At 36.1% G+C, this 25,463-nt stretch overlaps 2 protein-coding genes across 3 annotated transcripts in view; one reads left to right on the top strand and one right to left on the bottom strand.

The window, feature by feature from the left end:
- Positions 1–8,284, top strand: part of flot2a (flotillin 2a) — a 30,138-nt gene extending 21,854 nt beyond the window's left edge. For both annotated transcript variants that reach the window (XM_073840829.1, XM_073840830.1), the window contains exons 6-11: positions 56–169; positions 1,891–2,010; positions 2,530–2,744; positions 2,848–3,031; positions 3,967–4,116; positions 6,373–8,284. In XM_073840829.1, coding sequence (XP_073696930.1) covers positions 56–169; positions 1,891–2,010; positions 2,530–2,744; positions 2,848–3,031; positions 3,967–4,116; positions 6,373–6,411 — 822 coding nt within the window. In that variant the 3' untranslated portion in view covers positions 6,412–8,284. The remainder of the gene's footprint in view (positions 1–55; positions 170–1,890; positions 2,011–2,529; positions 2,745–2,847; positions 3,032–3,966; positions 4,117–6,372) is intronic.
- A 3,346-nt stretch (positions 8,285–11,630) lies between these two features.
- On the bottom strand, positions 11,631–20,462 carry tbx16l (T-box transcription factor 16, like). Its single transcript, XM_073841352.1, has 9 exons — positions 19,933–20,462; positions 19,578–19,743; positions 19,152–19,254; positions 16,907–17,071; positions 16,667–16,816; positions 16,342–16,412; positions 14,945–15,021; positions 14,150–14,357; positions 11,631–12,485 (listed from the first exon to the last, which is right to left on the bottom strand). The coding sequence occupies exons 1-9, from the start codon at positions 20,021–20,023 to the stop codon at positions 11,864–11,866; spliced, it is 1,653 nt and encodes a 550-aa protein (XP_073697453.1). The 5' UTR covers positions 20,024–20,462; the 3' UTR covers positions 11,631–11,863.
- Between the last annotated feature and the right edge of the window lie 5,001 nt (positions 20,463–25,463).

The raw sequence follows: 25,463 nt of genomic DNA, 5'->3' as shown, positions 1-25,463 counted from the left end.
CTTCAAACCCATTGCACGTATCAGGGTGATAATGTTATCGGTTTTCTCCCATCAGGATGTCTACGATAAGGTGGAATATTTGAGCTCACTGGGAAAATCCCAGACTGCTGCTGTTCAAAGAGATGCTGACATTGGTGTGGCTGAAGCAGAGAGAGACGCCGGAATTAGGGTGAGCTGACTATCATACAAAATAGAGCCGAAAATGCTTAAAAATGTAAATATTTAATAAATAAAACCTTTACAGATAAAATGGTCAGAGGAAAATAATGATCATCAGGATGTCAAAATAATTTATGTTCATTTTGATAGAATTTTGAACATTCAGGTTAGAATCATTTTAGACATATCTGAGAAGAAAAACATCTTAAATTGTTTGGGTTAGTAAGATTTTTTTGAATTAATACTTTTATTCTGCAAGGACAAATTAAATGGCTTGCATTATTGAAGCAAATATTTTTTATAACAAATACATGCTGTTTTAACTTTGTATTCATCAGAGAATTTTGTCAAAAAACTGGATCACGGTTTTTACAGAAATATTAGACAGCACAGCTGTCAGCATTTATACTAGGGGTGGGCATAGATTAATTTTTTTAATCTAGATTAATCTAGATTAAATCTTGAAATTAATCTAGATTAATCTAGATTAAAATGGCTAATTTGAATTCTGCTGAAGGCATTCAGAATATGTGTGCTACCCAAATAATGACTAATAGTAAGTCTTCGAGAACGGGCCAGGTGGCGCATTAGATCAGGCGCTCATCTCCTGTTTCCAAAATGCATCACAAACTGCTTGACAATTGCATTTACAACATAAGTACCTATACAAACTTGTGTAACCAAGTACTTCTGCGCAAAAGGCTGCACGACGTGGGCGTTGCCGCTAAATACACAGACGCGCACGGGCATGGATTTCTGCGTGCATAGTCTTCCATTAAACTGCGTTGCTTTTAGAAGCGTCAATTCAGCTGTTGCATATAGTTTAATGTCTTTATTTCGGGATTATCAAAGTAAATTATAACTCACGTGCCCCAGTAAAAAGGGTCTAGCAACGCACCTGCCCTGAAGCGGCTTCATAGCTGCATCCATGTTTGCACGTCTCATTTGATGTGGTAATTTCACAGAAGTTGAAGACTCGTTCTCGCCCCCTACAGTGCAATTCGACTAGGTATACGTCATCCGCGCTAAAATATCAAGGTGAAAGTCATCATATCTTGCGTAGTTTAGACCCAGCTCCCAACCCAACTTTGAGAATAGATTAACGGCGATATTTTTTTTATCGCCCGATAAGAGTCTCACGTTAACGCAGCACGTTAACGCCGATAAAGGCCCACCACTAATTTATACTAATAATAAATGTTTCTTGAGCAGCAATCAGCATCATCTTCTATAAGGTAATGTAACACTGAAGACTAAAGTAATGGCTGCTGACATTTCAGTTTTATAAATTACATTTTAAAATATAATACAAATAGGAAAAACTTTTTTAAAATTGTAATATTTTACAATATCACTACTTAACTGTATTTTGATCAAATAAATGCAGATTTGGCAAGAATAAGACATTTTTCAGAATTCTAACTCTTACCAAACCTAAACTTTTGAACAATAGTGTACAGTATATACAGTTTAAAACCCTTTTGTCATGAACATTAAATAAGCATGACCAAATTTAGATAAAAGTACTAAAACCAAAATCAAAATTTCACTCAGTACAGGACTGGCTATTTAAAGACCAAGTGTTCAATGCAGAGAACAAAGTATTTTTTTCACCAAATTGTATTCGAATCCAAACAAAAAAAGCGCAGAATATTTCTGTAAGTGGAAAAAATTTGAAAAAGTGAGTGCTGTGGACTTTTTCTTGCTCACATGCCTTATTCCTTGTTTTAGGAAGCAGAATGTAAGAGGGAGATGATGGATGTGAAATTCCAAGCCGATACAAGAATGGCAGACTCAAAGAGAGAGCTGGAGATGCAGAAGGCTGCCTTCAATCAAGAAGTGAACACAAAGGTAGAGCTGAGTTATTCCTCTGCTTATTTTAAGATGTAAACACTGCAAATGCATATGCAAAATCCCTCAAAAAACATTTCATTAGGCATGCCGTTTTGATTCTCTAAGCAGTGTGACATCACATTGTTTAGGCCCCGCCTACGGCTGCTGACTGACAGTTTTGCATTGTCATAGTTTCTGCCCTCAGTGAGTTGTTTGGTTGTACGCTGTCCTCCATGTTTATTGCTGTAGGTATACACTTTTCTGCAGACGGGGCGGGAATATGCAGCTCATTTGCATTTAAAGTGATACACACCCAAGCAGCTCTTTTTTGTTTTAGACACATTTCCACGTGTTACAATAAATGATCTGTGGGGTATTTTGAGCTGACACTTCACACACATTCTGGGGACACCCAATACCAATATTACATATTGTAAAAAGGAGCATAATGGGTGCCCTTTAATCAATTATGTGAAACAAGTTTGTGGACACCCAGTTTCAACATATACAATCATTCTTTCCTTTCACCCATCTCAGAAAGCTGAAGCGCAATTGGCCTATGAGCTTCAGGCAGCCAAGGAGCAGCAGAAGATCAGACTGGAGGAGATTGAGATCGAAGTGGTTCAGAGGAAGAAGCAGATCTCCATTGAAGAAAAGGAGATCCTCAGGACAGATAAAGAGCTGATCGCCACCGTGAAGAGACCAGCTGAGGCTGAAGCCTATAAGATGCAGCAGCTCGCAGAGGCAATGAAGTAAGTAACACGAGTGAACGATTGGTATAATTAATTTAGGGAGGAAAGAAAGGAAAGAACAAAGGCTTCAGAAGTCATTCTGTCTTCTGCTTCTCTCTGTCAGGATAAAGAAGGTGTTGACGGCCCAGGCTGAAGCAGAGAAGATTAAGCGTATTGGAGAAGCAGAGGCTGGCTCCATTGAGGCTGTGGGTAAAGCTGAAGCAGAGAAGATGAGGCTCAAAGCTGAGGCCTATCAGCAGTACGGCGAAGCTGCAAAGACAGCCCTCGTCCTGGAGGCTCTGCCAAAGGTGTGTGGAACTATGAACAAATGTGAATTAGATTACAGTAATTACAGATGCAGTGTGTTCCAATGTTTTTTTTTTCCTTCTGTATAGTTCACTTCCAGAATATAAATTTCCTGATAATTTACTCACCCCCATGTCATCCAATATGTTTATGTCTTTCTATCTTCTGGTGAAAAGAAATTAAGATTTTTGAGGAAAACAAAAGTTTTTTTTTTCCATATAGTGGACTTCACTGGAATCAAAGTGTTCAAACTGCAGCTTCAAAGAGTTCTACACGATCCCATCCGAGGAATAAGGGTCTTGTCTAGCAAAATGATTGGTTACTTTGTTACAAAAAATAAAAATGTCTATACTTTTTAACCACAAATGCTCATCTTGCACCAGCTCTGCACCCACAACTTCACACATAACATATTCATGTTGAAAAGGTCACTCGTGACGTAGGTGAAAGTACCGACCCAGTGTTTACAAAGCAAACTTGCAAAGATAGTCAAAGATAGTCGCCCTTTACAAAAATATGGTAAAACAACGATGTTGGGCAATTTTGAAGTTGGAGGAGAAAATGAGATCCCTACCTTTTTTCAGCGAAGTACACTGACGAAGAACTACCTGCTCATGACCTTGTGTGAGATCATGGATGTAGAGCTGGGATCATGTAAAAAAAACTTTAAAGCTGCATTTAAACTGCATTTTGGACCTTCATCCCATTGACTCACATTAAAGTGCACTATATGGAGAAAAATCCTGGAATGATTTCCTCAAAAACCTTAATTTCTTTTTGAATGAAGAAAGAAAGACTTATCAGAAATGTTTAATTCTGGAAGTGGACTAATCTTTTGAGTGTGATCAGACCTCTTTTGACACTACCAATAGTTAAAATGCTAATTTTAAGTCTTTTGTAAACATTAAAGCTGAATGTGTTTTCCTTGTGTTAACAGATTGCTGGACAGGTGGCAGCACCCTTGAGCCGTACCAATGAGATTGTGATCCTGAGTGGCGACGGTGGCCGTATCACTGGGGAAGTCAATCGTCTATTGGCTGAACTACCCGTTTCTGTAAACGCCCTCACAGGAGTGGATCTGTCCAAGGTGAATACAAGTATACAGAGAGTTTAAACAAAAAACAGCATTTACTTGAATTGTTTAAGTTTGAAATTCCTTTCTGTCACTTTAAATTCATCTCATGTGTCCACACTAGTGATGTCAATCAGTTACAAAAAATTAACAAATAAATCACATTTTATTTTTGAAATTAATCACGATTAATCAGTTAAACTCGCCTAACATTAATATACTTTTATATTACATTTTATATTAAATTATATATCTTTTTTTAAATATTTGTTAAATATTTTTTATGCCTGAAGGTATCACTGATACCAATATTATGGATGTCTCTAGGAAAATCTTTTTTTGGGTTATTATGTTATTTGGCTGCTATTACTTTAAGAGCTGCCGCTGCTGAACATGACGCAGATCTGATGCGCATACTCGTAGTTTAATTCACACTTTAATATGAAATGATACAGGCTACAGTATTTGTACAGTAATGATACCGGCTACAGCAATTGAAGGGTGTGTGCTACGAGCACAGTATAACAGCTGACAGAACAGGTAAATTCGTTTTTTACTGGCATGTGGCCTGACAACATCTAATCTGACCACATTTCACTGTTGTTCTACTGAATCTCCTCATCACCTGTTCTGTTCCCACGCTCATTCGACTAGCACCTGGCGCTGTCTGAAAAGTCTCCTGTTTGATGTGGTTATAAAGTCATTCTGTGACTAAATAAATGCACTTCTTGTCAAGACAGAAGCAGCAGTTGTAAGTGCGGTGGCCAACCCTAGTCCCGCCCCTGCGTTGCATTAAATATTTTTAACACCGTTGACTTTAAAAAATTAATCACCTGTGTTACCGTGCTAGTTTTGACAGCACTAGTCCACAAAGAATAAACGTATTCATTTTTACTGGTCTTATTACTAATTTGACATTAGTATTTTTCAGAATGTAGAGCTGGATGAGAGAATAAATAACCACCAGCAGGGCTCAAAATTAACTTTTTTACATGGTAGCACTAGTGCTCCCAACTTCAAGGAGTTAGGAGCACCCAAAAAAAAAAATTTAGGAGCACCCAATTTCTTTTTAGTAATGCACTGATCTTGATTCTTCATTGCTGATTTTGATTGCTGATGTTTCACAAGCAAGTGGGCTGATTCTGAAAGCCATTTTTTATATAGCCATTTAAATTAGAGGCAACCAATGCATTTTTAAACAATATACAGTATAAATAGCAAAAATTAAATGACACAGTTCTTTCTTAGTCGTGTAGACAATAAATGCAGCCATAATCAAAGTAGGCTACTCTTTCAATATTCAAAGTACAAATAGTGACAGAATTTTTCAAGCATGATACAGAGCTATACTGCCCTCCAAAGGCAAAGCGCAGTAACTACACATTTGGTCAAAATTGAGTTAAGGCTTAAAATGGACTTTGTGACAACCGTTTTGTCTTGTGGCAGTCTCCTGGTTCAATTTTGTCCCGTTTCAGAGAAACGTTCAGAGAAACAAGAGTGTCAACATGTTTGACTTGCTGTTGTAAAAACTTTAAAGGCATTTTTCTCAGTTTCAGTGTTCGCGTAGTTACTGCACTTTGCCTTTGGAGGGCAGTATAGACAACTACACAACTGATTATAGCCCACATACTAATAACAGCCTAGATATGTTATGTAGCCTAATTTGTGCACATTGCAGAGTCGCTCTCTAAACGTGGGGTATTAAAATTGCTTTTGAATGTGCGTGCGGCCAGTGGAAATAAAGCTCCTTTGTAAGTGGAGCTCTACTGCTGAGTTATCATTTGATGTGAATGTATATATGCCACATTGTACAGTAAATTGCAACAGAATTGCATCTGACAGAATGTGCGCTGTAGCACCAAAAATAGTATATTTCTTCAAAAGCAGATTGTAGAGACCTTTTAATTGTCCACAATCAAAAATCCTCATATCACACACCCCTAATTGCAATGCAGTTTGTGCAAATCCGGAAAAAAGGGGCCGGTTCTAATGTTAGAGAGAACGGCGAAGCTGTCACTGTATCAGCTCACAGCACTCTATGTATGTAGTTAGGCGAGTGAAAGTTTTGTAAAGAAATGAAACCAAGTCGCACCACAACAATTTCTCGCACTCGCACAAATGCTCCCAAATATAATTTGAGGTTGCGCAGATTAAATTTTAGGAGCATATGCGACCAAAGCAGTCGGTATTTCAAGCGCTGACCAGGACCACGTAAAATATATAATGTTCTGTCAGTATAAACATTTAAATAAATGTGTTGTTTCTCTACAGATCCCATTGCTTCAGAAAATGACCAATCCTCAAGCTTGAACACGCTCCTTCCACTCTGCTGCTTTTCCGACACTCCCACAATAATTGCCTTGAACAGAAACACTTGAAAGCTGTTTTCTTTTTACAGAAATGAGGAATTGATTTTGTCAGACCCCTGGTGCCTTACCTCTGCAGGACCAGATTCTCTGCATGTGCTCTTGTTTTGTCACAAATATCCTTTTTTTTTTTTTGTCTGTTTATTTGCCTTTTATGTTTAAACGACGTACCTCAATCATAGTAATTTTGTTAATCACAGAACTGTTTCACTAGTGGGCAGCTGCAGATCTATGTGTATGTAGTGATTTAGAAGATGAGGAAGTATTCCCATTTTAATGGGTAGCTAAGGTTGTATTCACAGTTACATTTATGCAATGTATGATGATATATAGAAGTATAGCGTAGAAGAACCATTAGGTTTGTTACAGCATGTTTAGTGGATTGATCAACTGGGCCTCTAAAAAACATTTATCGTTGTGAAGACATTGCCGTTCAGGTAAAATAGTAACGCAGGAATGAGGAGAACTGACTTTTAGTTTATCTAACCAATACGTTTATTTGTAAACATCTTTTTGTACAGTTCAAACATGAAACACTCTAGTAATTTAATATTTTTTTATAGTGGGGTGAAAACAATCAGTTTGTTACTCTTTCAAATTTTGCTTTTAGGGTTGTAGGTCGAATAACACTTTCGCCATTTGATTCATAATCATATCTGTATGTATATTCTTTGAGAATGTTTTGCCTATTTTTAGATAATAAATAGTGGTCCGAATGCATTTGTACCAAGATGCCAAGCAAAGGCCAAAACTAAAGGATTTAGAAAAAAGCATCTTTATTTTTTAAATGCAGAAAAACTTATAATACTTCTATAATTTACCTCACCTAATGTTTATTAAGATTATAAAGCTTATGTCCTCTTCCATTAGATATTATGACTGCAGCCAAACTGACAGTACAGATCCCAGTGCACTCTTTTGTCTACTGTTAAGTCTAGAAGTTTGATTGATATACGCTGTACATTTGAACATAGTTTCATTGAAGATACTCTATGCCTTACAGTTTTTTCCCATATTGAATTTTAGTTTTTTTTTAATCAGTGATGCAGCTTATGACAGGAATTCTTCCTTTTTTTTTATGTTTTAACCACAATATAATGTCACTTGTATTCTTTATTCCTAAAGTACTAATTATCAACGTCCAGATAATGTGAGAGCTCTATCAGGTATATGTGAATTTTAACTCTGCTTTTGCTGGTTTTTCCATTGAGAGTGACTATTTTAGTTTTGTTTTCTTAGGCTTGCAACTGTGTCATGAGAATACAAATCAGTTTGCCAAACATCAGTTTGTCACAGTATATCTGCTTTTCTTTTATAGTGCTGCTGAATCATAAATGATCGGGTCTTTTGCTCATTTCTAATCAGATGCCAAATATATATATTTTTTTTTTTACAGTACACTTTGGCAGAAGTATTTGTGAAACAATGTTCTGTTTGTCCGAAACAAGTTCATTAAAATTGATGTTCAATTTTCATTCTTCAAAATGAAGTGTGTTTGTTATTTTGACATTAATATCTGTTTCAACTGGGGAAAAGGGAACTGTAGCCATTGTTTATAAGACGCATTTCAAATCAACTTCAAGCTTTAAACACTTTTCTATGCTTAATCTTAACTAATGAGAGCTGTTATTTCTGAACTGAGTGTGTTTGTGCTATAGAGTTGTGTGATGTTTTCACCACTAACAATCACATACTGAGAATGTGTTAATAGCAGTGCATATAGTTAATGCCTATAACTTGTAGAATGAATATATAGTATACATATGTATCTAATAAGAAATGTTTCTGATCACAGTCAATAAATTCAACTTGATTTATGTTGTTTCGCGTGTGAAATATTTGCTGTTTAGACCGATACATGCACAGCAGTGGTTTTCAAACCCTGGGTGGCTAGGATGATTCGGAGAAAATGTGTATTTCTATGTTCTATCATATTATACGAACATCACGTGTATGTGCAGTTTTCCACAATATACTCTCATTGATGCCCTTGAAAAATGTGATATCGCCGCCAGTGGCCAATTTCTTTCAAATTTCTTTAGGGCCATAAAGCTTTAGGGCCATGAGTTAAACGGGCCCACCAAGTTTCGTTCCGATCGGCCTCCGTTAACCTTGTCAAATAGGTGCTCAAACTTCATTGGCCAATGGCGGCCATGTTTTTTTGAGATACGTTAATCTGCTAATAGACACTTGTGGCACATTGGACCAAGACCATGCACAGTGATTTCCATGTTGATAGGACAAATGGTTGCGTAGCCCTGTTGAAAAGCATATGATGGTTAGGTTGGTTTTGAAGCATAGATGCTGGTTTATGCTGGTCCTAAAATGGTCCTGACCAGTTTAGAACCAGACAATGACCAGCTAAGGACCAGCTTAAACCTAACCAGCATATGCTGTTTTTTTCAACAGGGAGGTATACCCATTTTTATGTTTTTTTTTTCCCCCCTCTTACAGCGCCACCAAGTGGCCAAGCTCCGCGATTTTTGTCCTGCGACCTCAGATTGAGCTCTTACATAAGGGTTCTGAGTTTGGCGGAGATATATCATGCCTTTCAGGAGTTATAGGCATTTTACTAAAAGTGGCTCTTTTGAACGTTTTTGCATCCCTTTGCAACGGTGAGTCAAAAGTTAAACTTTTTTTGATAATTTTTGATATTTACTCTATAGAATCTTTCTGCACTGGTTTGGTTCCGAAAACATAGGACTAGTTTGCAAAAGGTTTTTCAAGAAATCCAAAATACCAGAAAATTTTGCCAGGCTCACGTTTTATCAGAGGTGAAGACACTTGAGCCTGCGACTGATGGTTTAGAAGTTATGAGTGATTTCCTACCTTTGATCGCTGTAGCAACCCGTCAGGCCGATTGGGGTGAGCCTTGGGGACGTTGTCGGTGGTGTGAGTATTATCATCCCTCCAAGTTTCAAGTACTAGGACTTATGGTTTGGTCTGCGTGATCAGTTTTATTCATTCTAAAAAATTACTATCTACGTGCTTGAACTCCTAATAAACAACTAACTGAAAGTAAGCGGCCATCACCTCAAGGCAGACTCCAGTGTGTTATGTCTCTGTTTGTGCTCTGTAGCCCTTCAAAGGTTTCTAAATACAACATGTTTTTACAGCATTTAACATTGTAGCCAATCACAGACGTATCTGTTGATTTCTTGAGCTCAACGGCTAATCAGAAGTGTTCAGAGATCTTAGGCCAGGGGTCACTGCACTCGGTTCTACAGAGTTTAGCTCCAACCTTAATCAAACACACCTTAACCAGCTAATCAAAGTCTTAATGGGTATACCTGAAACTTCCAGGCAGGTGTGTTTAGGCAAGTTGGAGCTAAACTCTGCAGGACACTGGCCCTCCAGGATCAATTTGGTGACCTCTGACTTAGGCTACATTAATTCGAATACATTTGAAACTAAAATGCTCTCCGCCCACATTAGTGTTTTCAAGCGTTTTCAAGAAGTTTCTAATCAACACCTAAACGTCGAACTGCAAACTGGGCATGTTTAAAATCTAATAAAAGCCGAAGTCCCTTTAAGACTAGTCACTAGTTCACTTGGCGGCCATCTTTGAAACACCTCTCGGACATGCAAGTGCAGCTCCTATCTCTAAGAATGGGGAAACATCGAATTTTCTCCAAAACTGTTCAAAAATGACCAAAACAAGTTTCGATATTTGTCCTATTTAAAACTTGACTCTTCTGTAGTTATATCGTGTACTAAGACCGGTGGAAATGCAAAACTTCAATTTTCTAGGCTGATAAGATTAGGAACTACACTCCCATTCCGGCGTAATAGTCAAGGAAGTTTGCTGCCGTAATATGGCCGAAGCAGGAGCAGTAATACCATGCAGCACATGTGCAAACTATACGGGTGGGAACTCATTTCTGATAATACTCCGCCTGCTGCGTCCATATTACGGCAGCAAACTTCCTTGACTATTACGCCGGAATGGAAGTGTAGTTCCTAATCTTATCGGCCTAGAAACTCGCAGCTTTGCATTTCCACCGGTCTTAGTACACGATATAACTACAGAAGAGTCAAGTTTTAAATACAACAAATATGGAAACTCGTTGGTCATTTTTGAACGCGATGCTATTGGTCTAATAAGATTCAATGATCTATGCTAAGCTATGCTAAAAGTGATATCGCCAGAACAGGAGAACGGCTGAATGGATTTCAAAACGGTAAAACTCAACTTATTAACTCAACTTATTAACTATTAACTTATTAATCTACTTGCCTGTCTGATTAGTTTGTCAGACAAAATGGCGGATTTTGCATTATGACTGGTCAGATCGGCTGTCAATCAAGCTGTTTGTGAAGGGTCAATTGAATAATTAAAAAATTGGTGTTCACTAGATGGAGTGGTTAACCAACAACCTGTGTGGATTAAAGGGGTCATCGGATGCAAAACTAACTTTTACATGTTGTTTGTTGTTTGCACATTAATGTGTGTTGGCAGTTTGTGTACACAACCACCCTACAATGATAAAAATCCACCCAGTGGTATTTTTTTAATCTTTAAAAGTAATGTCCCCTTTTTAAAATCAGGTCATTCTCAGCGTCTTGTCGGTGTGACGAAACACAATTGATTGACATGAGCGTCTTACCTTAGACCCCGCCCTCACCGAGCTGAAACAGTCCGAATACGATCGCCATTGTGTCGACTTAGGTGCAGAGGAAGACTCTAATCGAGCGATTGAGGTGTTCTGTTGTTGGATGCCGATCCTGATCTACATATGCGTCTATGTTCGTGTGAATCATTCGTGATGCAGCTTCACCCAGAGCAGAAGTGAGTATAGGGGTTTTTTATGCATCTTTGCAAATGGCCTTTCTTAATAAAAAGGGTAAAAAGGGTGGTTTTTTTACACTACTATTGAGAATTTTTAACCAAAGTATATTATGGACTTTTCATTAAGACCCTAAAGAATCATATGAACTTGTGGAAAATGGGCATCCGATGACCCCTTTAAGCGAAATTAACAGAAAAGGAAAATAATTTCAGTCTGATTAAAAATCCTTGATTCTGTTTAAAAACATAGATTTGAAAAAAAGAAAGTTATTTGTACAGCACTTTCACAACACAAATAGTTTCAAAGCAGCTTTAGAGGAAATGCTTGTTTAAATGTTACAACTAGGAAGTTTAGTCAATGTTGGTTTCATGTTGACTTTAGACATTTAGAGTTTAGACAGCACAGACAGACTAAACATAAATATGGACATTAGCGACAGATAACAACAACCTCGTATCCCACTGAAAATAATATTTACATTCTTTGGTTGGGAACCCCTCAGTGTTTAACTTTAATCTGGTTCGTAATCTAGTAATGCAGAGCAGTGCAGTCTCTGCTGGAAATGAGCAACAGAATGCAGCATAATTAGATGATGACTCGAAAACTTCATTTCCCACTCTGCTGTTCACAGTAGTATTCAGTTAGTGGTCTGGCACTGATATAGTCCATCTGTGATCTGTGTTCAGTCTGGCTGTTCAGCATGCTGTTTAATGTGAACTGCTGATCGATGTATTCCGCTGGATAAACCTGCGGACGCAGCTCTCGGTCTGACCCACGGAGGTACTGCTCAGGTTGGGGGGGATTTTGCAGGACCTTCCCTGATGGCCCTGAGGCTAACGCTCGAAAATGGATCCTGTTGAGGATGTCGGTGAGGGGCCTTGGATTCACATAGTCTGAGACTGGGGTCATCTCCAGGTTCCTCAGAGCACTTTCAGGGAGTTGCATCCGGCTCAGTTTAGGAGGCAGAGGGAGGGGCAATTCAATGTCAGGACATTGTCGTGAGGGACGGGGAGAGGTCCGAAAATAAGGCTGGAGCTGAATTATGGATCTGCCTGGGGTTTGAGAGGCTGGGCTGCTGTGGTGATGGTGCTGCTGAGGGTTTAGAGGGCTGCTGATGTGAGATGGCAGTCTGCTGAGGTCTGCTGTGGAGGACTGGACGCAGGAGCTCTGGGCCATGGGTAGAGCTGCACACAGACTATGCAGGCTGGAGGGTCTGGCTTCTCTGGGACTTGGAATAAAAATTGACACCGTTATTTTGGAGGACTGGAGGAAACTGTCAATTCTGTATGTAGCTGTTGTCTAGAAAGTGATGAACTGAGAATAATTTTAATCTTGAGGGATAAAAACTTGTCACTTTTCAGTGCAGTTACAAATAGGGTTTCTGCAAGAATAGAAATTCTATAGAGTAACATTTGAAAACAAATTAAGAATTTTACTTGTAATTTTACTCTTGTTCTATACTATTAAATATGTTTTATTTGATAGTAAAATCCTGTAATTAATAAAGTAAGAAATTTCTTTTATATACACTTTAAATCAAAAGTTTTTGAACAGTAAGATTTCTAATGTTTTTAAAGAATTCTCTTCTGCTCAAGTAGCCTGCATTTATTTGATCCAAAGCATTACAAAAACAGTAAAATGTTGAAATATTTTTACTATTTAATTTAATTTATTTTTGAATATATTTTAAAATGTAATTTATTTCTGTGACCAAAGCTAAATTTTCTTCAGTGTCACATGATTCTTCAGAAACCTTTCTAATATGCTGATTTGCTGTTCAAGAAACATTTTTTAGCATTTTTTTTTTCAGCATTTATCTGAAATAAAAAACTTTATACTGTTCAAAAGCTTGGAGTCAGTATAATTTTTTATTCATATTTTTTTTGGAAAATTTATCATTTGTTTTAGCAAGGATGCTTTACATTTTAATGTAAAAAGTAATGATAAAGACATTTATAATGTTAAAAAAGATCTCTATTTCTATTTTAGATTAATGTTTATTTGTTCATCAACTCAACTGTTTTTAACATAATAAAAATAACAAATGTTTTTCAAATCGGAATACTAGAAGGATTTCTGAAAGATCCTGTGACTGGAGAAATGACGCTAACGATTCAGCTTTGAAATCCCAGGAATAAATTACATTTTGAAATATATTCAAACATAAAATTGTATTATTTTTGCTGTACTTTGAATTAAATAAATTCACGCTTGGTGAGCAAAGATACTTTTCTTTTTTCTTACTGTTCAAAAACTTGACTGGTAATGTATAAATTTGTTTCATTTTTAGAATTTGGTTAAAAAGAAATTTTTTGCAATAATAATAATCAGCATTAATAGTATTTTGGAGGACAATGCTGTGTTTAATTATCAAAACACTTCAAATGTAAGCTTTTCACAAGTCAGCATGCAGTTGTCTAAAAGCTCATAAACTGAGAATAATATAATCTCAATAATTCCAGGGATCCAAATGTTTCACTTTTCAGCGAAAATTACAGTTTTAAATCCAAACTAGGTTTTAAGCCTAAATAAGCTTAAAACCAGAAAGCATAAAGCTCTGTGGTGCAACATCTGAAAGCAAAAATATTAAGAATCCTTTGTAATTGTATTCTTGTTTCATAAAATTATTTGTATTATTTATTCATTTTTAATTTTACCTTACAATAGTAACCTTGCTATAGTAATTTTTAAACCTTTTCATATGGTCTAAAGGCTCTTACTGTATCTGATCTAAGTTTGCATCCCTAAATCTCTAAGATTAAATGCAATACATAGGTCTACAGCAAGAATGACAATTTTCCAGTAGCAATGCAAAATAATATTGTGGTTTGATTGTAGTGTGATATTCAATGCATCACAAAATTTCCCAGGCAGAATGAGAGCCAGACTCACCTGTTCAGGTGTCTGCTATTAAGGCTGAGAATGGTGTGGGTCTGATGGGGTGAAGGTCCTCCAGCAGTGCTGGGGTTTATGAAGGCTGATATGAAAGGGTTGGGGGTGACAGAGGAAGCCACTTCTGAAGAACTCAGCATTCTGCTGCAGTCAACAGAACTGGACACAGTCACATCCACATCCTCATCTTTCTGTGATTGTCCCACTGCTTGTGGACAAAAGAAGAAATACAGATTTAGTATAGTCTGTCCAAAAAAAAGCAGAAAGAAAAAAGTTCATTATGTGGTTAATAAAATGTAGGGCACATCAAGGTGACCCTATTGAGGTTAAAAATCCCCTCTGCTGGACATCAGGTCATCAGAAAAGAAACAAGAAACATTTGACCCTGTACCACAAGGGCAATAGCCAAAAAAACATTGTATGGGTCAAAATGACTGATTTCTCTTTTATGCCAAAAATCTTTAGGATATTAAGTAAACATCATGTTCCATGAAGATATTTTGTAAATTTCCTACCGTAAATATATCAAAACTTAATTTTTGATTAGTAATATGCATTGCTAAGACATCACTTGGAAAAATTTAAAGGTGTTTTTCTCAATATTTCATTTTTTAATTTTTAATATTCAAATAGTCGTATCTCGGCCTAAAATTGTCCTATCCTAACAAACCATACATCAACTCATTAATGGAAAATGTTCAAAACATTGACCTTTATGACTGGTTTTGTGGTCCAGGGTCACATATAATGTAAAGCTACATTGAATATTATTATTATTCTCTCAGGAAATCATACCATGCTCATTTGGTGTCAAATCCTGTTTGGCCTGTCCATCTGAATCCTGGCTCTCTTGACTCTCTTTCTCTCTAAACCTAAGGAGGAGAAATTACAAAGATTATATTGACTGAAAATATCAGAAATAATTGTTAGGATTGGAGGGACAACAGTCAGGACAATTCTATTAAAGAAGTAGTTCACTTTCAGAACAAAAATGTACAGATAATGCACTCACCCTCTTGTCAACCAAGATGTTTATGGTTTTCTTTCTTCAGTCGTAAGGAAATTATGTTTTTTGAGGAAAACATTTCAGGATTTCTCTCGATATAATGGACTTCTATGGTGCCCCCGAGTTTGAACTTCCAAAATGCAGTTTAAAAGGGCTCTAAACGATCACAGCCGAGGAAAGAAGGGTCTTATCTAGCAAAACGATCTGTTATTTTCTAAAAAAAAAATTACAATTTATATACTTTTTAACCTCAAATGCTCATCTTGTCTAGCTCTGTGTGTACTCTGTGTAGAGATTAAAAAGTATATAAATTGTAAATGTTTTTAGAAAATAAATGATCGTTTCGCTAGATAAGACCCTTCTTCCTCGGCTGGGATCATTTAGAGCCCTTTGAAGCTGCATTTAAACTGCACTTTTGGAAGTTCAAACTCGGGGGCACCATAGAAGTCCATTATATGGAGAGAAATCCTGAAATGTTTTCCTCCAAAAACTTTTTTTTTTTTTTTTTTTTACGACTGAAGAAAGACATGAACATCTTGGATGACAAGGGGTTGAGTACATTATCTATAAATTTCACTAAAAAAAATCAGCCCTGATGCTATATTCTGTAAAGGAAACATTTGTAGGAGAATTGTCCTGAATTAAAGAAAGAAATGATGAAAATAGCTCTCCATCACTTCTTTTTGTGGTGACCAGACCTAATAATTTTCTCTAATTGAACTGATTTCTAATGTGACCCTGGACCACAAAACCAGTCATAAGGTTAAATTTTACAAAACTGAGATATATACATCATATGAAAGCTCAATAAATAAGCTTTCTATTGATGTATGGTTTGTTAGGATAGGACAATATTTGGCCGATATACATCTATTTGAAAATGTGGAATCTGAGGGTGCAAAAAAAAAAATCAAAATACTGAGAAAATCACCTTTAAAGTTGTCCAAATTAAGTTCTTAACAATGCATATTACTAATCAAAAATTACATTTTTATATATTTATAGTAGGAATTTTACAAAAAATCTTCATGGAACATGATCTTTACTTAATTTCCTAATGATTTTTGGCATAAAAGAAAAACCAATAATTTTGACCCATACAATGTATTTTTGGCTGTTGCTACAAATATACCCCAGCGACTTAAGACTGGTTTTGTGGTCCAGGGTCACATATGGTGTCTCTCACCTTTTCCTGTTCAGTCCATTATCACGAAAGCCTTTGGCAAATGGGTTGTTGTCAATCTTGAGTTTTGTAATCTGTATTGATGAAGAGAAAGAATCCCATCAGCAAAAACCACAGACATGCCAACCAACGCAAATAAACCATTCAAAAATGGACTAATGAAAAAGAGCTGATATTTTAATTAGCTTTTTATCTTTATAAATGTGTCCCACTAGATGGCAGTGGAGCTCTAATGAAAAGTTTCTTTAAATGCCAGCTCTGAAAGACCTATATTCACATTGTTTTAAAGGTCTCTATTATTCATCTCATGTTAAATGTCTGTCCTCACCTCCTGGTTCTGGTAGGCTGTGACAGCTATAAAAGCAGATTCTGGGAAGGTGAAGCGCAGGTAACCGCCAGGGTTGTGAGGGTTACAGGGGTCTGGAGATTGGACTATGTGTAGACGAGGCTGATATTTGTGCATGGAGTGGAGAACCACCTAACAAACATGGAGAGAAATAAAAGTATAAATGGTTGAAAAAGTCATCCAAAAAGTCATCCCTGTTTCCCTGTTTTGACAAAAACTCACCAAGCCATTAGAGTTGAGGGTGTTGTTGGTCAGTTTGAGCTTGTGAAAGGAGATTGGATACTGCATCCATTTCTCTCCAGGTGCAGGAGAGTCGGGATGGATGAAGAACCGATTGGGCAGGTGTGGATCAGTTGAACCATTCACTTCCCAACGATCTTTATTCCACTGTAACAATATAGGACCATATTAAAAGTAATGAAGACAACAACAATTAACTATAACTCTATCACTACTCATTCACACATAGATTTTAGGTTTAGGTCTTTGGTTTTGTTGTTCATAACTTTGAAAAATATTCACACATCTATCAGGTTTGCAGCATTATGATATGTGGCCTAGGACCACAAAACCAGTCATAGGTTTGTTAGGATAGGACAATATTTGGTCAAGATATAACTATTTGAAAATCTGGAATCTGAAGGTGCAAAAAAAAAATCTTTAAAGTTGTCCAATTGAAAATCCTAGCAATGCATATTACTAAGCAAAAATTAAGTTTTGAAATATTTACGGTAGGGCATCTTTTTATCCTAATGATTTTTGGCATAAAAGAAAATTCGATAATTTTGACCTATACAGTGTATTTTTGGCTATTGCTACAAATGTACCCTTGCTACTTAAAGGAGTAGTTCACTTTCAGAACAAAAATTTACAGATAATGTACTGACCCCCTTCTCATCCAAGATGTTCATGTCTTTCTTTCTTCAGTCGTAAGGAAATTATGTTTTTTGAGGAAAACATTTCAGGATTTCTCTCCATATAATGGACTTCTATGGTGCCCCCGAGTTTGAACTTCCAAAATGCAGTTTAAATGCTGCTTCAAAGAGCTCTAAACGATCACAGCCGAGGAAAGAAGGGTCTTATCTAGCAAAACGATCAGTTATTTTCTAAAAAAAATTACAATTTATATACTTTTTAACCTAAATGCTCATCTTGTCTAGCTCGGCAAGACAAGCATTTGAGATTAGAAAGTATATAACTTGTAAATGTTTTTAGAAAATAACCCATCGTTTCGCTAGATAAGACCCTTCTTCCACAGCTGGGATCATTTAGAGCTCTTTGAAGCTGCATTTAAACTGCATTTTAGACGTTCAAACTCAGGGGCACCATAGAAGTCCATTATATAGAGAGAAATCCTGAAATGTTTTCCCCAAAAAACACCATTTCTTTATGACTGAAGAAAGAAAGACATGAACATCTTGGATGACAAGGGGATCAGTACATTATCTGTAAATTTTTGTTCGGAAAGTGAACTATTCCGACTGGTTTTGTGCTCGAGAGTGATGTATAGTAATAAAACGTAGATAGACACTTAGAATGTATGCACCATATTCTTAAACTCAGAAGTAAGCCTATGGGCAAGACTTCTGGTTCATTAGCCGAAATTACGAAAATAGCTAGAAGAATAACAACATGCAGTAACGGTAGAACTGTTTGCACTAAATCAGTATGCTCATAATTAAGATAGTACACAAAAATAATATGGTAAGACACACCAATTTGCAATATCAAGCAGCAAAACTAGTTTTTTTGTACAGCTAAAAATAGACGAGACCGGTAGCCAGACCCAAAATGTACAAGTGACCATTCCCTGGTTAAAAAAAAAACAAAACGCTAAAACCAGCCTAGGTTGGTTGGCTGGTCTTAGCTGGTCAGCAGGCTGGTTTTAGACTGGTTTTGGTCACTTTTCCAGCCTGGCCAGTCTGGGAGACCAGCTAAAACAAGCTACTTCCAGCTTAAACCAGCTAAGTTCAGCCAACATTTTTTAGCTGTTTTTCTCAGAAGGGTTGCCCACTCTTACGGAAAAAAAAAAATAAGGTGGATAAGCAAAAAAAAAAATGCTTAATAGTAAACTAATGTTGTAGTACAGTTCAAAACTAGGTGGGAAAGGTTTTTTAATGTTATTAAAATAAGTATCTTATGTTCACCAAGTGTCACATGATCCTTCAGAAATCATTATAATATTCTGATTTTGGATTATTGCTATCATCAATGTTTTAAGAATTTTCGAAGAAAATCGTGATACATTTTCAGGATTTTTGTAACACTAAAAAATGTCTTCGATATCATTTTTTAGCAATTTAAAGCTAAACAAAAATATTAATTAATTTATTGTTTTTTAAAAAATCATACTGACTGACCCCAAACTTTTGAATGCTAGTGTACGTGTGTGTTTGTGAGGGAGGTTAGAGGGGGTTGAAGTGAGTATGTGTGTATGTGCCATAAGGGAGGGGTGGAGGGGAGGTACCTTGTACTTGTGGTTATCAAACGGCACCATGTCCATTATCACCACATACTTGACTTTTGGATTCAGTCCTGTCACTGTTACTTTGCAGCTGGGAAACATCCGCCTGAAATAAACGCACACCGGAAACACATCATAACAATTAGTCATCACATATTAGAAGATGCACTCCAAAATGTACTTTCTGATTTATAATTCTTTCAGGATTATGAACTATTCACCTAAACGAATAGTACACTAATGCACTTAATAACACTGCTTTTCCCTTTGTATCCTGACTATTGATACATTAACAAATATATAAGATTGCATGCACTATAATAGGGTCAAAATCGCAATGCAATTCAATTACACATTTGTAGTATCACTAAATGTATACACATTATTATAAATGTTAAAAAGACTTAATTTAGTCATGTGAGTGCATACCTGCCAGATTTAGTAATCAGCATCTCTGTGCCAATATTGCTGAATTTGTCCCAAAGCTCTCGATCTTGCAGTGATACATGAACCGGCAGAGAGGTCAGTTCAGCTTCAGAACTGTTCATGTTGCTATTGAGGCCGTGTTGAGTCCGGAAAATAGGTTCCTTATAGTCTAATCATATTATAATTTCAGATTTTATTCATTGCAGTATTTCATACATACAACATTAGCACTCCAAAATGGCACTTGTTTGCTATTTGAAAGCAGTATTCACAAAAATCAATCAATTGAAAAACAATAAATAAACCTAAAATCAAATTTGAAAGTCAAAAAACATGAGAGATGTAAAAATAGTCTTACCTTGTGGATAATATCCATAGTTATTAGCCAAATGATTCATTTGGTAAGGTATATCCAGCACAGGCCGTTCCTCTGGGAGATACATGACCATAAGTCTGGAGCGACAAACTGAAGTAACTTGTCCAGAGGTTTGTAGCTTCCGAAGCCAATGACCTGCTAGGACTATCCTTGAGTTGCTACCTTTCCATCACTTCAAAGAGGACAGAGGTGTGTATGTGCACTTCTGTCAAAACATCAGTCTCGTCTTTGATCTGTCTCTTTGTCTCTCCCAGTTCCCAGTTTGTGCTCCAGCCTGGCCACAAAGGTGTGTAGAAACAACAATCTCTGGATCTGGGAGGGAAGGGGGGTGCATCTTACTTTAGAGGCCAAGGGTTCCCTAACACTTCCTCCAAACCCATACAGACCCACACACACACATATAGGTGTTAATCACCCCAGCAGTTTGTCCCCTCATTACTGCAGGAAGTCTTTGACACTATTTATTGGCTCTTGGTCAAACTCTTAAAGTTCAGCAGATAATTTCAAATCTTGAATATTAAAATTGTACATTGAATCTGGTTTCAGGTCATTTGCTAAGGGGTTTCTCTATCATAACACCTGATAGAGAGGCCTGGACATAATAATCCTGGACAGCAGTATGTAAGTGTAGTTGCAAACTGGTTTTGATTTTTTGGTTTAAGCAAACACCTCTAAGTTTTTCAAGCAGTAAAGGCCTTCAGACTGCAGTTAGTTAGTGAAAAATGGGTAAAAAAAATGCCAGTGTATAATAGCTTTCTGTTGACCCCAACAGACCCCACATTTAATCTAAAACTTTTTTAAAAATCTGACAAACTATTTAAAGTAATGCAGCAATGTTCAACATGAAAGTAGCCAACATCAAATTATTCGCTGATGTTCATATTATTTCCCTTCATGAAATAACAGTTAATTTCCTATGAGAAAGACTCAGCATATCTAGTACAAAAGTCTTACAAAAAAAGTTGTTTTAGCTCAAACTAATTTTAAAATAAATAAGTAAATAATAAAAAAAATACATAGTTAAAAACGAAAATCAAGTTAATGTTTTATTGTCCCTCCTGTAATTATTTCTCATGCAAATTCAAATAGAAGAAACATACTATTTAATGTACACATTTTAATGGATGTGCAATGTAAGCATCATAATAAAGTATATGGGCTATTCTACAGAATTAGTGCAAAAAAAAAAAACATTTAAAAAGCGTAAGTATTTAAACCTTAGATGTTTACCAAGATCCTTACATTATCTATTGAAACCCACAATAATATTTAAAATATTATTAAGCTCAATATATATTAAATCATTATTTATTGGGTATATTCAGTAGGGAGGTGACAGTCCTGAACCCTAACCCCTAAACTTATGAAAATGATACAGAAATAATTGTATTTTTTCCATTGTTGTTTTTAAAAGTATCTTTTTAGTGATACACTGTAAAAAGTTTTCACCAGATTTAACTTAAAAAGTTTAGCAGCTGCCTTAAATTTTTAAGTTAAATCAGCTTAAAACTACAAGTCATTTGAACTTTTTACAATAAAAAGGAGTTGATTAAACTTGTGAGTTTAAATGACTTAAGTTGATTTAACTTAACATTTTAAGGCAGCTGCTAAACTTTGGTTTTTAAGTTGGAACTGGTGAAAACCTTTTACAGTGCATCATTGGGTTATTTTGGGGTGTTATTCCATAAATTTACCACTACCGAAACAGTCACGCTCAAAACATGTCACCATTATTTCAGTAGTGACAAAAGGGAACACATAATCCTTTATTTGGGGGAAATAAACTACACTTATGCATTTTTTTAGTATTTTAGTAAAGTTTGCAAGTTAAAATTCTGTATTGTGATGTGGTTGCTACCAAAACATTATTGTCACTACCGAAAATATGGAATGTTTTGTCAAAAATAAAGTATACTGAATTATCAACTAATATGTGACCCTGGACCACAAAACCAGTCTTAAGTCGCTGGGGTATGTTTGTAGCAATAGCCAAAAATACATTGCATGGGTCAAAATTTTTGATTTTTCTTTTATGCCAAAAATCATTAAGAAATTAAGTAAAGTTCATGTTCCATTAAGATTTTTTGTAAAATTCCTACTGTAAACATATCAAAATGTAATTTTTGATTTGTAATATGCATTGTTAAGAACCTAATTTGGACAACTTTAAAGGTGATTTTCTCAGTCTTTTTGATTTTTTTGCATCCTCAGATTTCTGATTTCAAATAGATGTATCTCAGTCAAATATTGTCCTATCCTAACAAACCATACATCAATAGAAAGCTTATTTATTGAGCTTTCATATGATGTATAAATCTCAGTTTTGTCAAATTTAACCTTATGACTGGTTTTGTGGTCCAGGGTCACATATGTTATGATAGTGTTTGTTTCAAACTAATGAATCTTTAACTATGAAATCGGTATGATCAACTTTTTGGCATTTTACAAAGAAAAACTGGATTCAAAATACAACAAATCTCCTAAATTATCCTCGGAATGTTGTTAAAAACGTAACTGTTATTGATTTACCTCTGAAAAAATGTAATTAAACAGCAAAAATATATATTTACAATGTAGATGTAAGCTAAATCTTAAGAGGTCAATATAACCCTTCTAATTAAATTATATATACTGTGTTTCAGTATTTACAAATGTAGGGAGAAAACAAATATTCCAAAACTTTCTGAAAACACAAATATAAGAATTAACGGCACACTTACTAGAAATGTGTGCCTTGGATATCATACAATTTGCATACATACAACATTTTTGAAAAAAGACACATTTTTGTCTTTGGAGCAATTACAAAGATTATACACCAGGCCTTAAGTGTAACACGCAGTTTCAAATATTATTTAACAGGTCTCTGTTTAGTCTCTCTATGCACCTGAAAAAGCCAAAGGTCCTGCACTTGCATCTAAACTGTCCTCATCATTTACTATTTTTTCATTTAAAGCAATTCAAAGTAAACTACTTGAAGAGTAAGTCACAACTGAGCAACTTGTTAAGTGCTTGGCTAAAGGACAAGATCCTGATATAGCAGGATTGTTCTCCAAGAACTGACTCTGCACACTTTATGCCAGCACTCAACAACCATTAAATTTAAATGATCCCAAATCAGTTAAATAATGTGAATACTTGAATTTCATTAGAGCTCTAAAGGGCAGTTTCCAGCTCCCTTCATGTCTGACCACAGCAATCTCTTTTCCCTGAAACCATCACAAATTAACAGAAATGTCCATTTATTTGGGTGGCAGATAAGGTGTCAGTGGCTTGCTGCATGCTGGTGCAACTCAGATAGCCCACAATCTTGTTTTTATCTGTTAACATGGCCTAAGCAGTCACAAACACCCCCCAACCCCACCCTAACCGGGAGCCTGTCTCCACAGTAACCGTGGGGGGCAACTCCCATCTTAGCCAATAGACCTTTAACATCCAGATGCTGAGGACAACTACAGATGTAGAACCAGGTTAATTTGTCACAGCTCACACATGAGTATGAGAAAAGACACCCAGAGGTGATTTCATTGGTAGTCAATCAACAACTGGCAACCGTAATCTGCAAATTTGACATCTGTGTATGTGATTGTAATGTCATGAAAGCAATCGGGATTTAAATCCTGAGTAGAAATTTAATAAAAGATTTACCTTCATTTTGTTATTGCAAACAACTCATACAGTCTCAAAATGCACTTAAAAATGTATGTGGTGGTATTATAATGAAATATTTTGGTATATTTTGAAATTTGGTACTTTTGACTACACTCTCAGAAAAAAGGTACAAAAGCTGTCACTGGGGTGGTGCATTTTTGTACCTAAAATTTCGATATTGGTACTTTAAATGCACATATGTGACCCTGGACCGCAAAACCAGTCATAAGGGTCAATTTGATTCGAAATTGAGATTTATATTTAATCTGAATGCTGAAAAAAAAAGCTTTCCGTTGATGTATGGTTTGTTAGGATAAGACAATATTTGAATAACTGGAATCTGAGGGTGCAAAAAAATCTAAATATTGAGAAGATCACCTTTAAAGTTGTTCAAATGAAGTTCTAAGCAATGCATATTACTAATCAAAAATTAAGTTTTGATATATTTACAGTAGGAAAATTAAAAGTAAAATTAAAAGTAGTTTTACTTAAGATCTCTACTTAATATCCTAAGGATTTTTGGCATAAAAGAAAAATCAATCATTTTGACCCATACAATTGCTACAAATATACCCATGCTACTTAAGACTGTTTTTGTCGTCCAGGGTTACATATTAGGTACAAAATGTACCTTTTGAAAAGGTACCACCCAGTGACAGCTTTTGTATCTTTTTATTTCTGGGAGTGTAGATAAAAGCTGAAGAAACTAATATGATAAGCAAGTTTTTGGATATTTTCACCAACTTTTTTGATACAATTTCAAGTTTATTTGAAGGGTGGGAGAGTTTGGGTGTGGGCTCACACAGTCGCGTGAGAGCGAGGCCTGATGCTAAGCGACTGTTCGGGGTCTGATATAGGGAGTGATTCTGATTGGTCAGCAGACTCAAGGGCAGAGGCATGATAAGGAAGGAACAGCCTTTGTGTCATCATATGCAAATGAGCAGCAAGCATTAAAACTCACGAGCAAGCGAGCAGGGTTTACGATCGCTTAACGGCATGGAGACAACAGACTTGTGAAAACAAAAGTGAGAAGACGGGTAAAGGTGACAGATGAAGGCAATTAAACTGTTTTTCAACACTTCCTGTAGGAGTACTGAGGACGCAGATCTAAAGGTGAGTGTGTCGGCCGGTGACTATGAACTACAGGATGGCAGCTGCTCTTCCTTTTAGAAGAATAGTCCCATGTGAGGGATCTGCCACAGGTGTGATCGTCTGAAGATCTGGGAAGAAGTTCTGCAAGAAAATCTTTTGGAAACAAAGACACTGAATTGATAATGATGCAACCGATCTGGAAAACTATGCAGTTGGTATGTGGAACAAGTCAAATGTCATTTCAGTTCTCTAAAAATAAGCTGACAAAGTTCTAGATTATAGAAAATGTTAAAAATAGTAGATGCGAATGTTCAGTGGATTTCCAAAGTGAGTGTTTCATCAATCTTGCCCTCTAGACAGGATATCATCGTATACTGTAAGTTCATTATTGAGACACTACAGTATAGATGATGTACTATCCAGGGGATCGATACGCCTCCGACTGTTTCCTGTGGACCTGCAAACATTGTGACAGAGAGTGGCGGTCAAACCGTTACCATTACTGAGTTTAGTAATGGTAAGGGTTCTGCTGCCTTCTCTCAAAAATCATCTGGATTCAAGAGAACCAAGCATGAATCAAGAGAACTTCAAAGCAACAGACGACGCAGTCAAAACCAGAAAGACAAATGTTAACAATATTAAACCAACTAAAAAACTATCGTTTTTATTCTATGAAACTTTATAGCCTGGAATATGTTATTTGAGACTGCTATTGTATGCAATTTTAATAAATATCACTGAATTTGAAATTAAACATTTTGGTTGTTTTG

The sequence above is a fragment of the Garra rufa genome, chromosome 5 (assembly GCF_049309525.1).
Source record: "Garra rufa chromosome 5, GarRuf1.0, whole genome shotgun sequence".
Lineage (NCBI taxonomy): Eukaryota > Metazoa > Chordata > Actinopteri > Cypriniformes > Cyprinidae > Garra > Garra rufa.
This window is presented reverse-complemented; position numbering and strand designations above follow the sequence as displayed.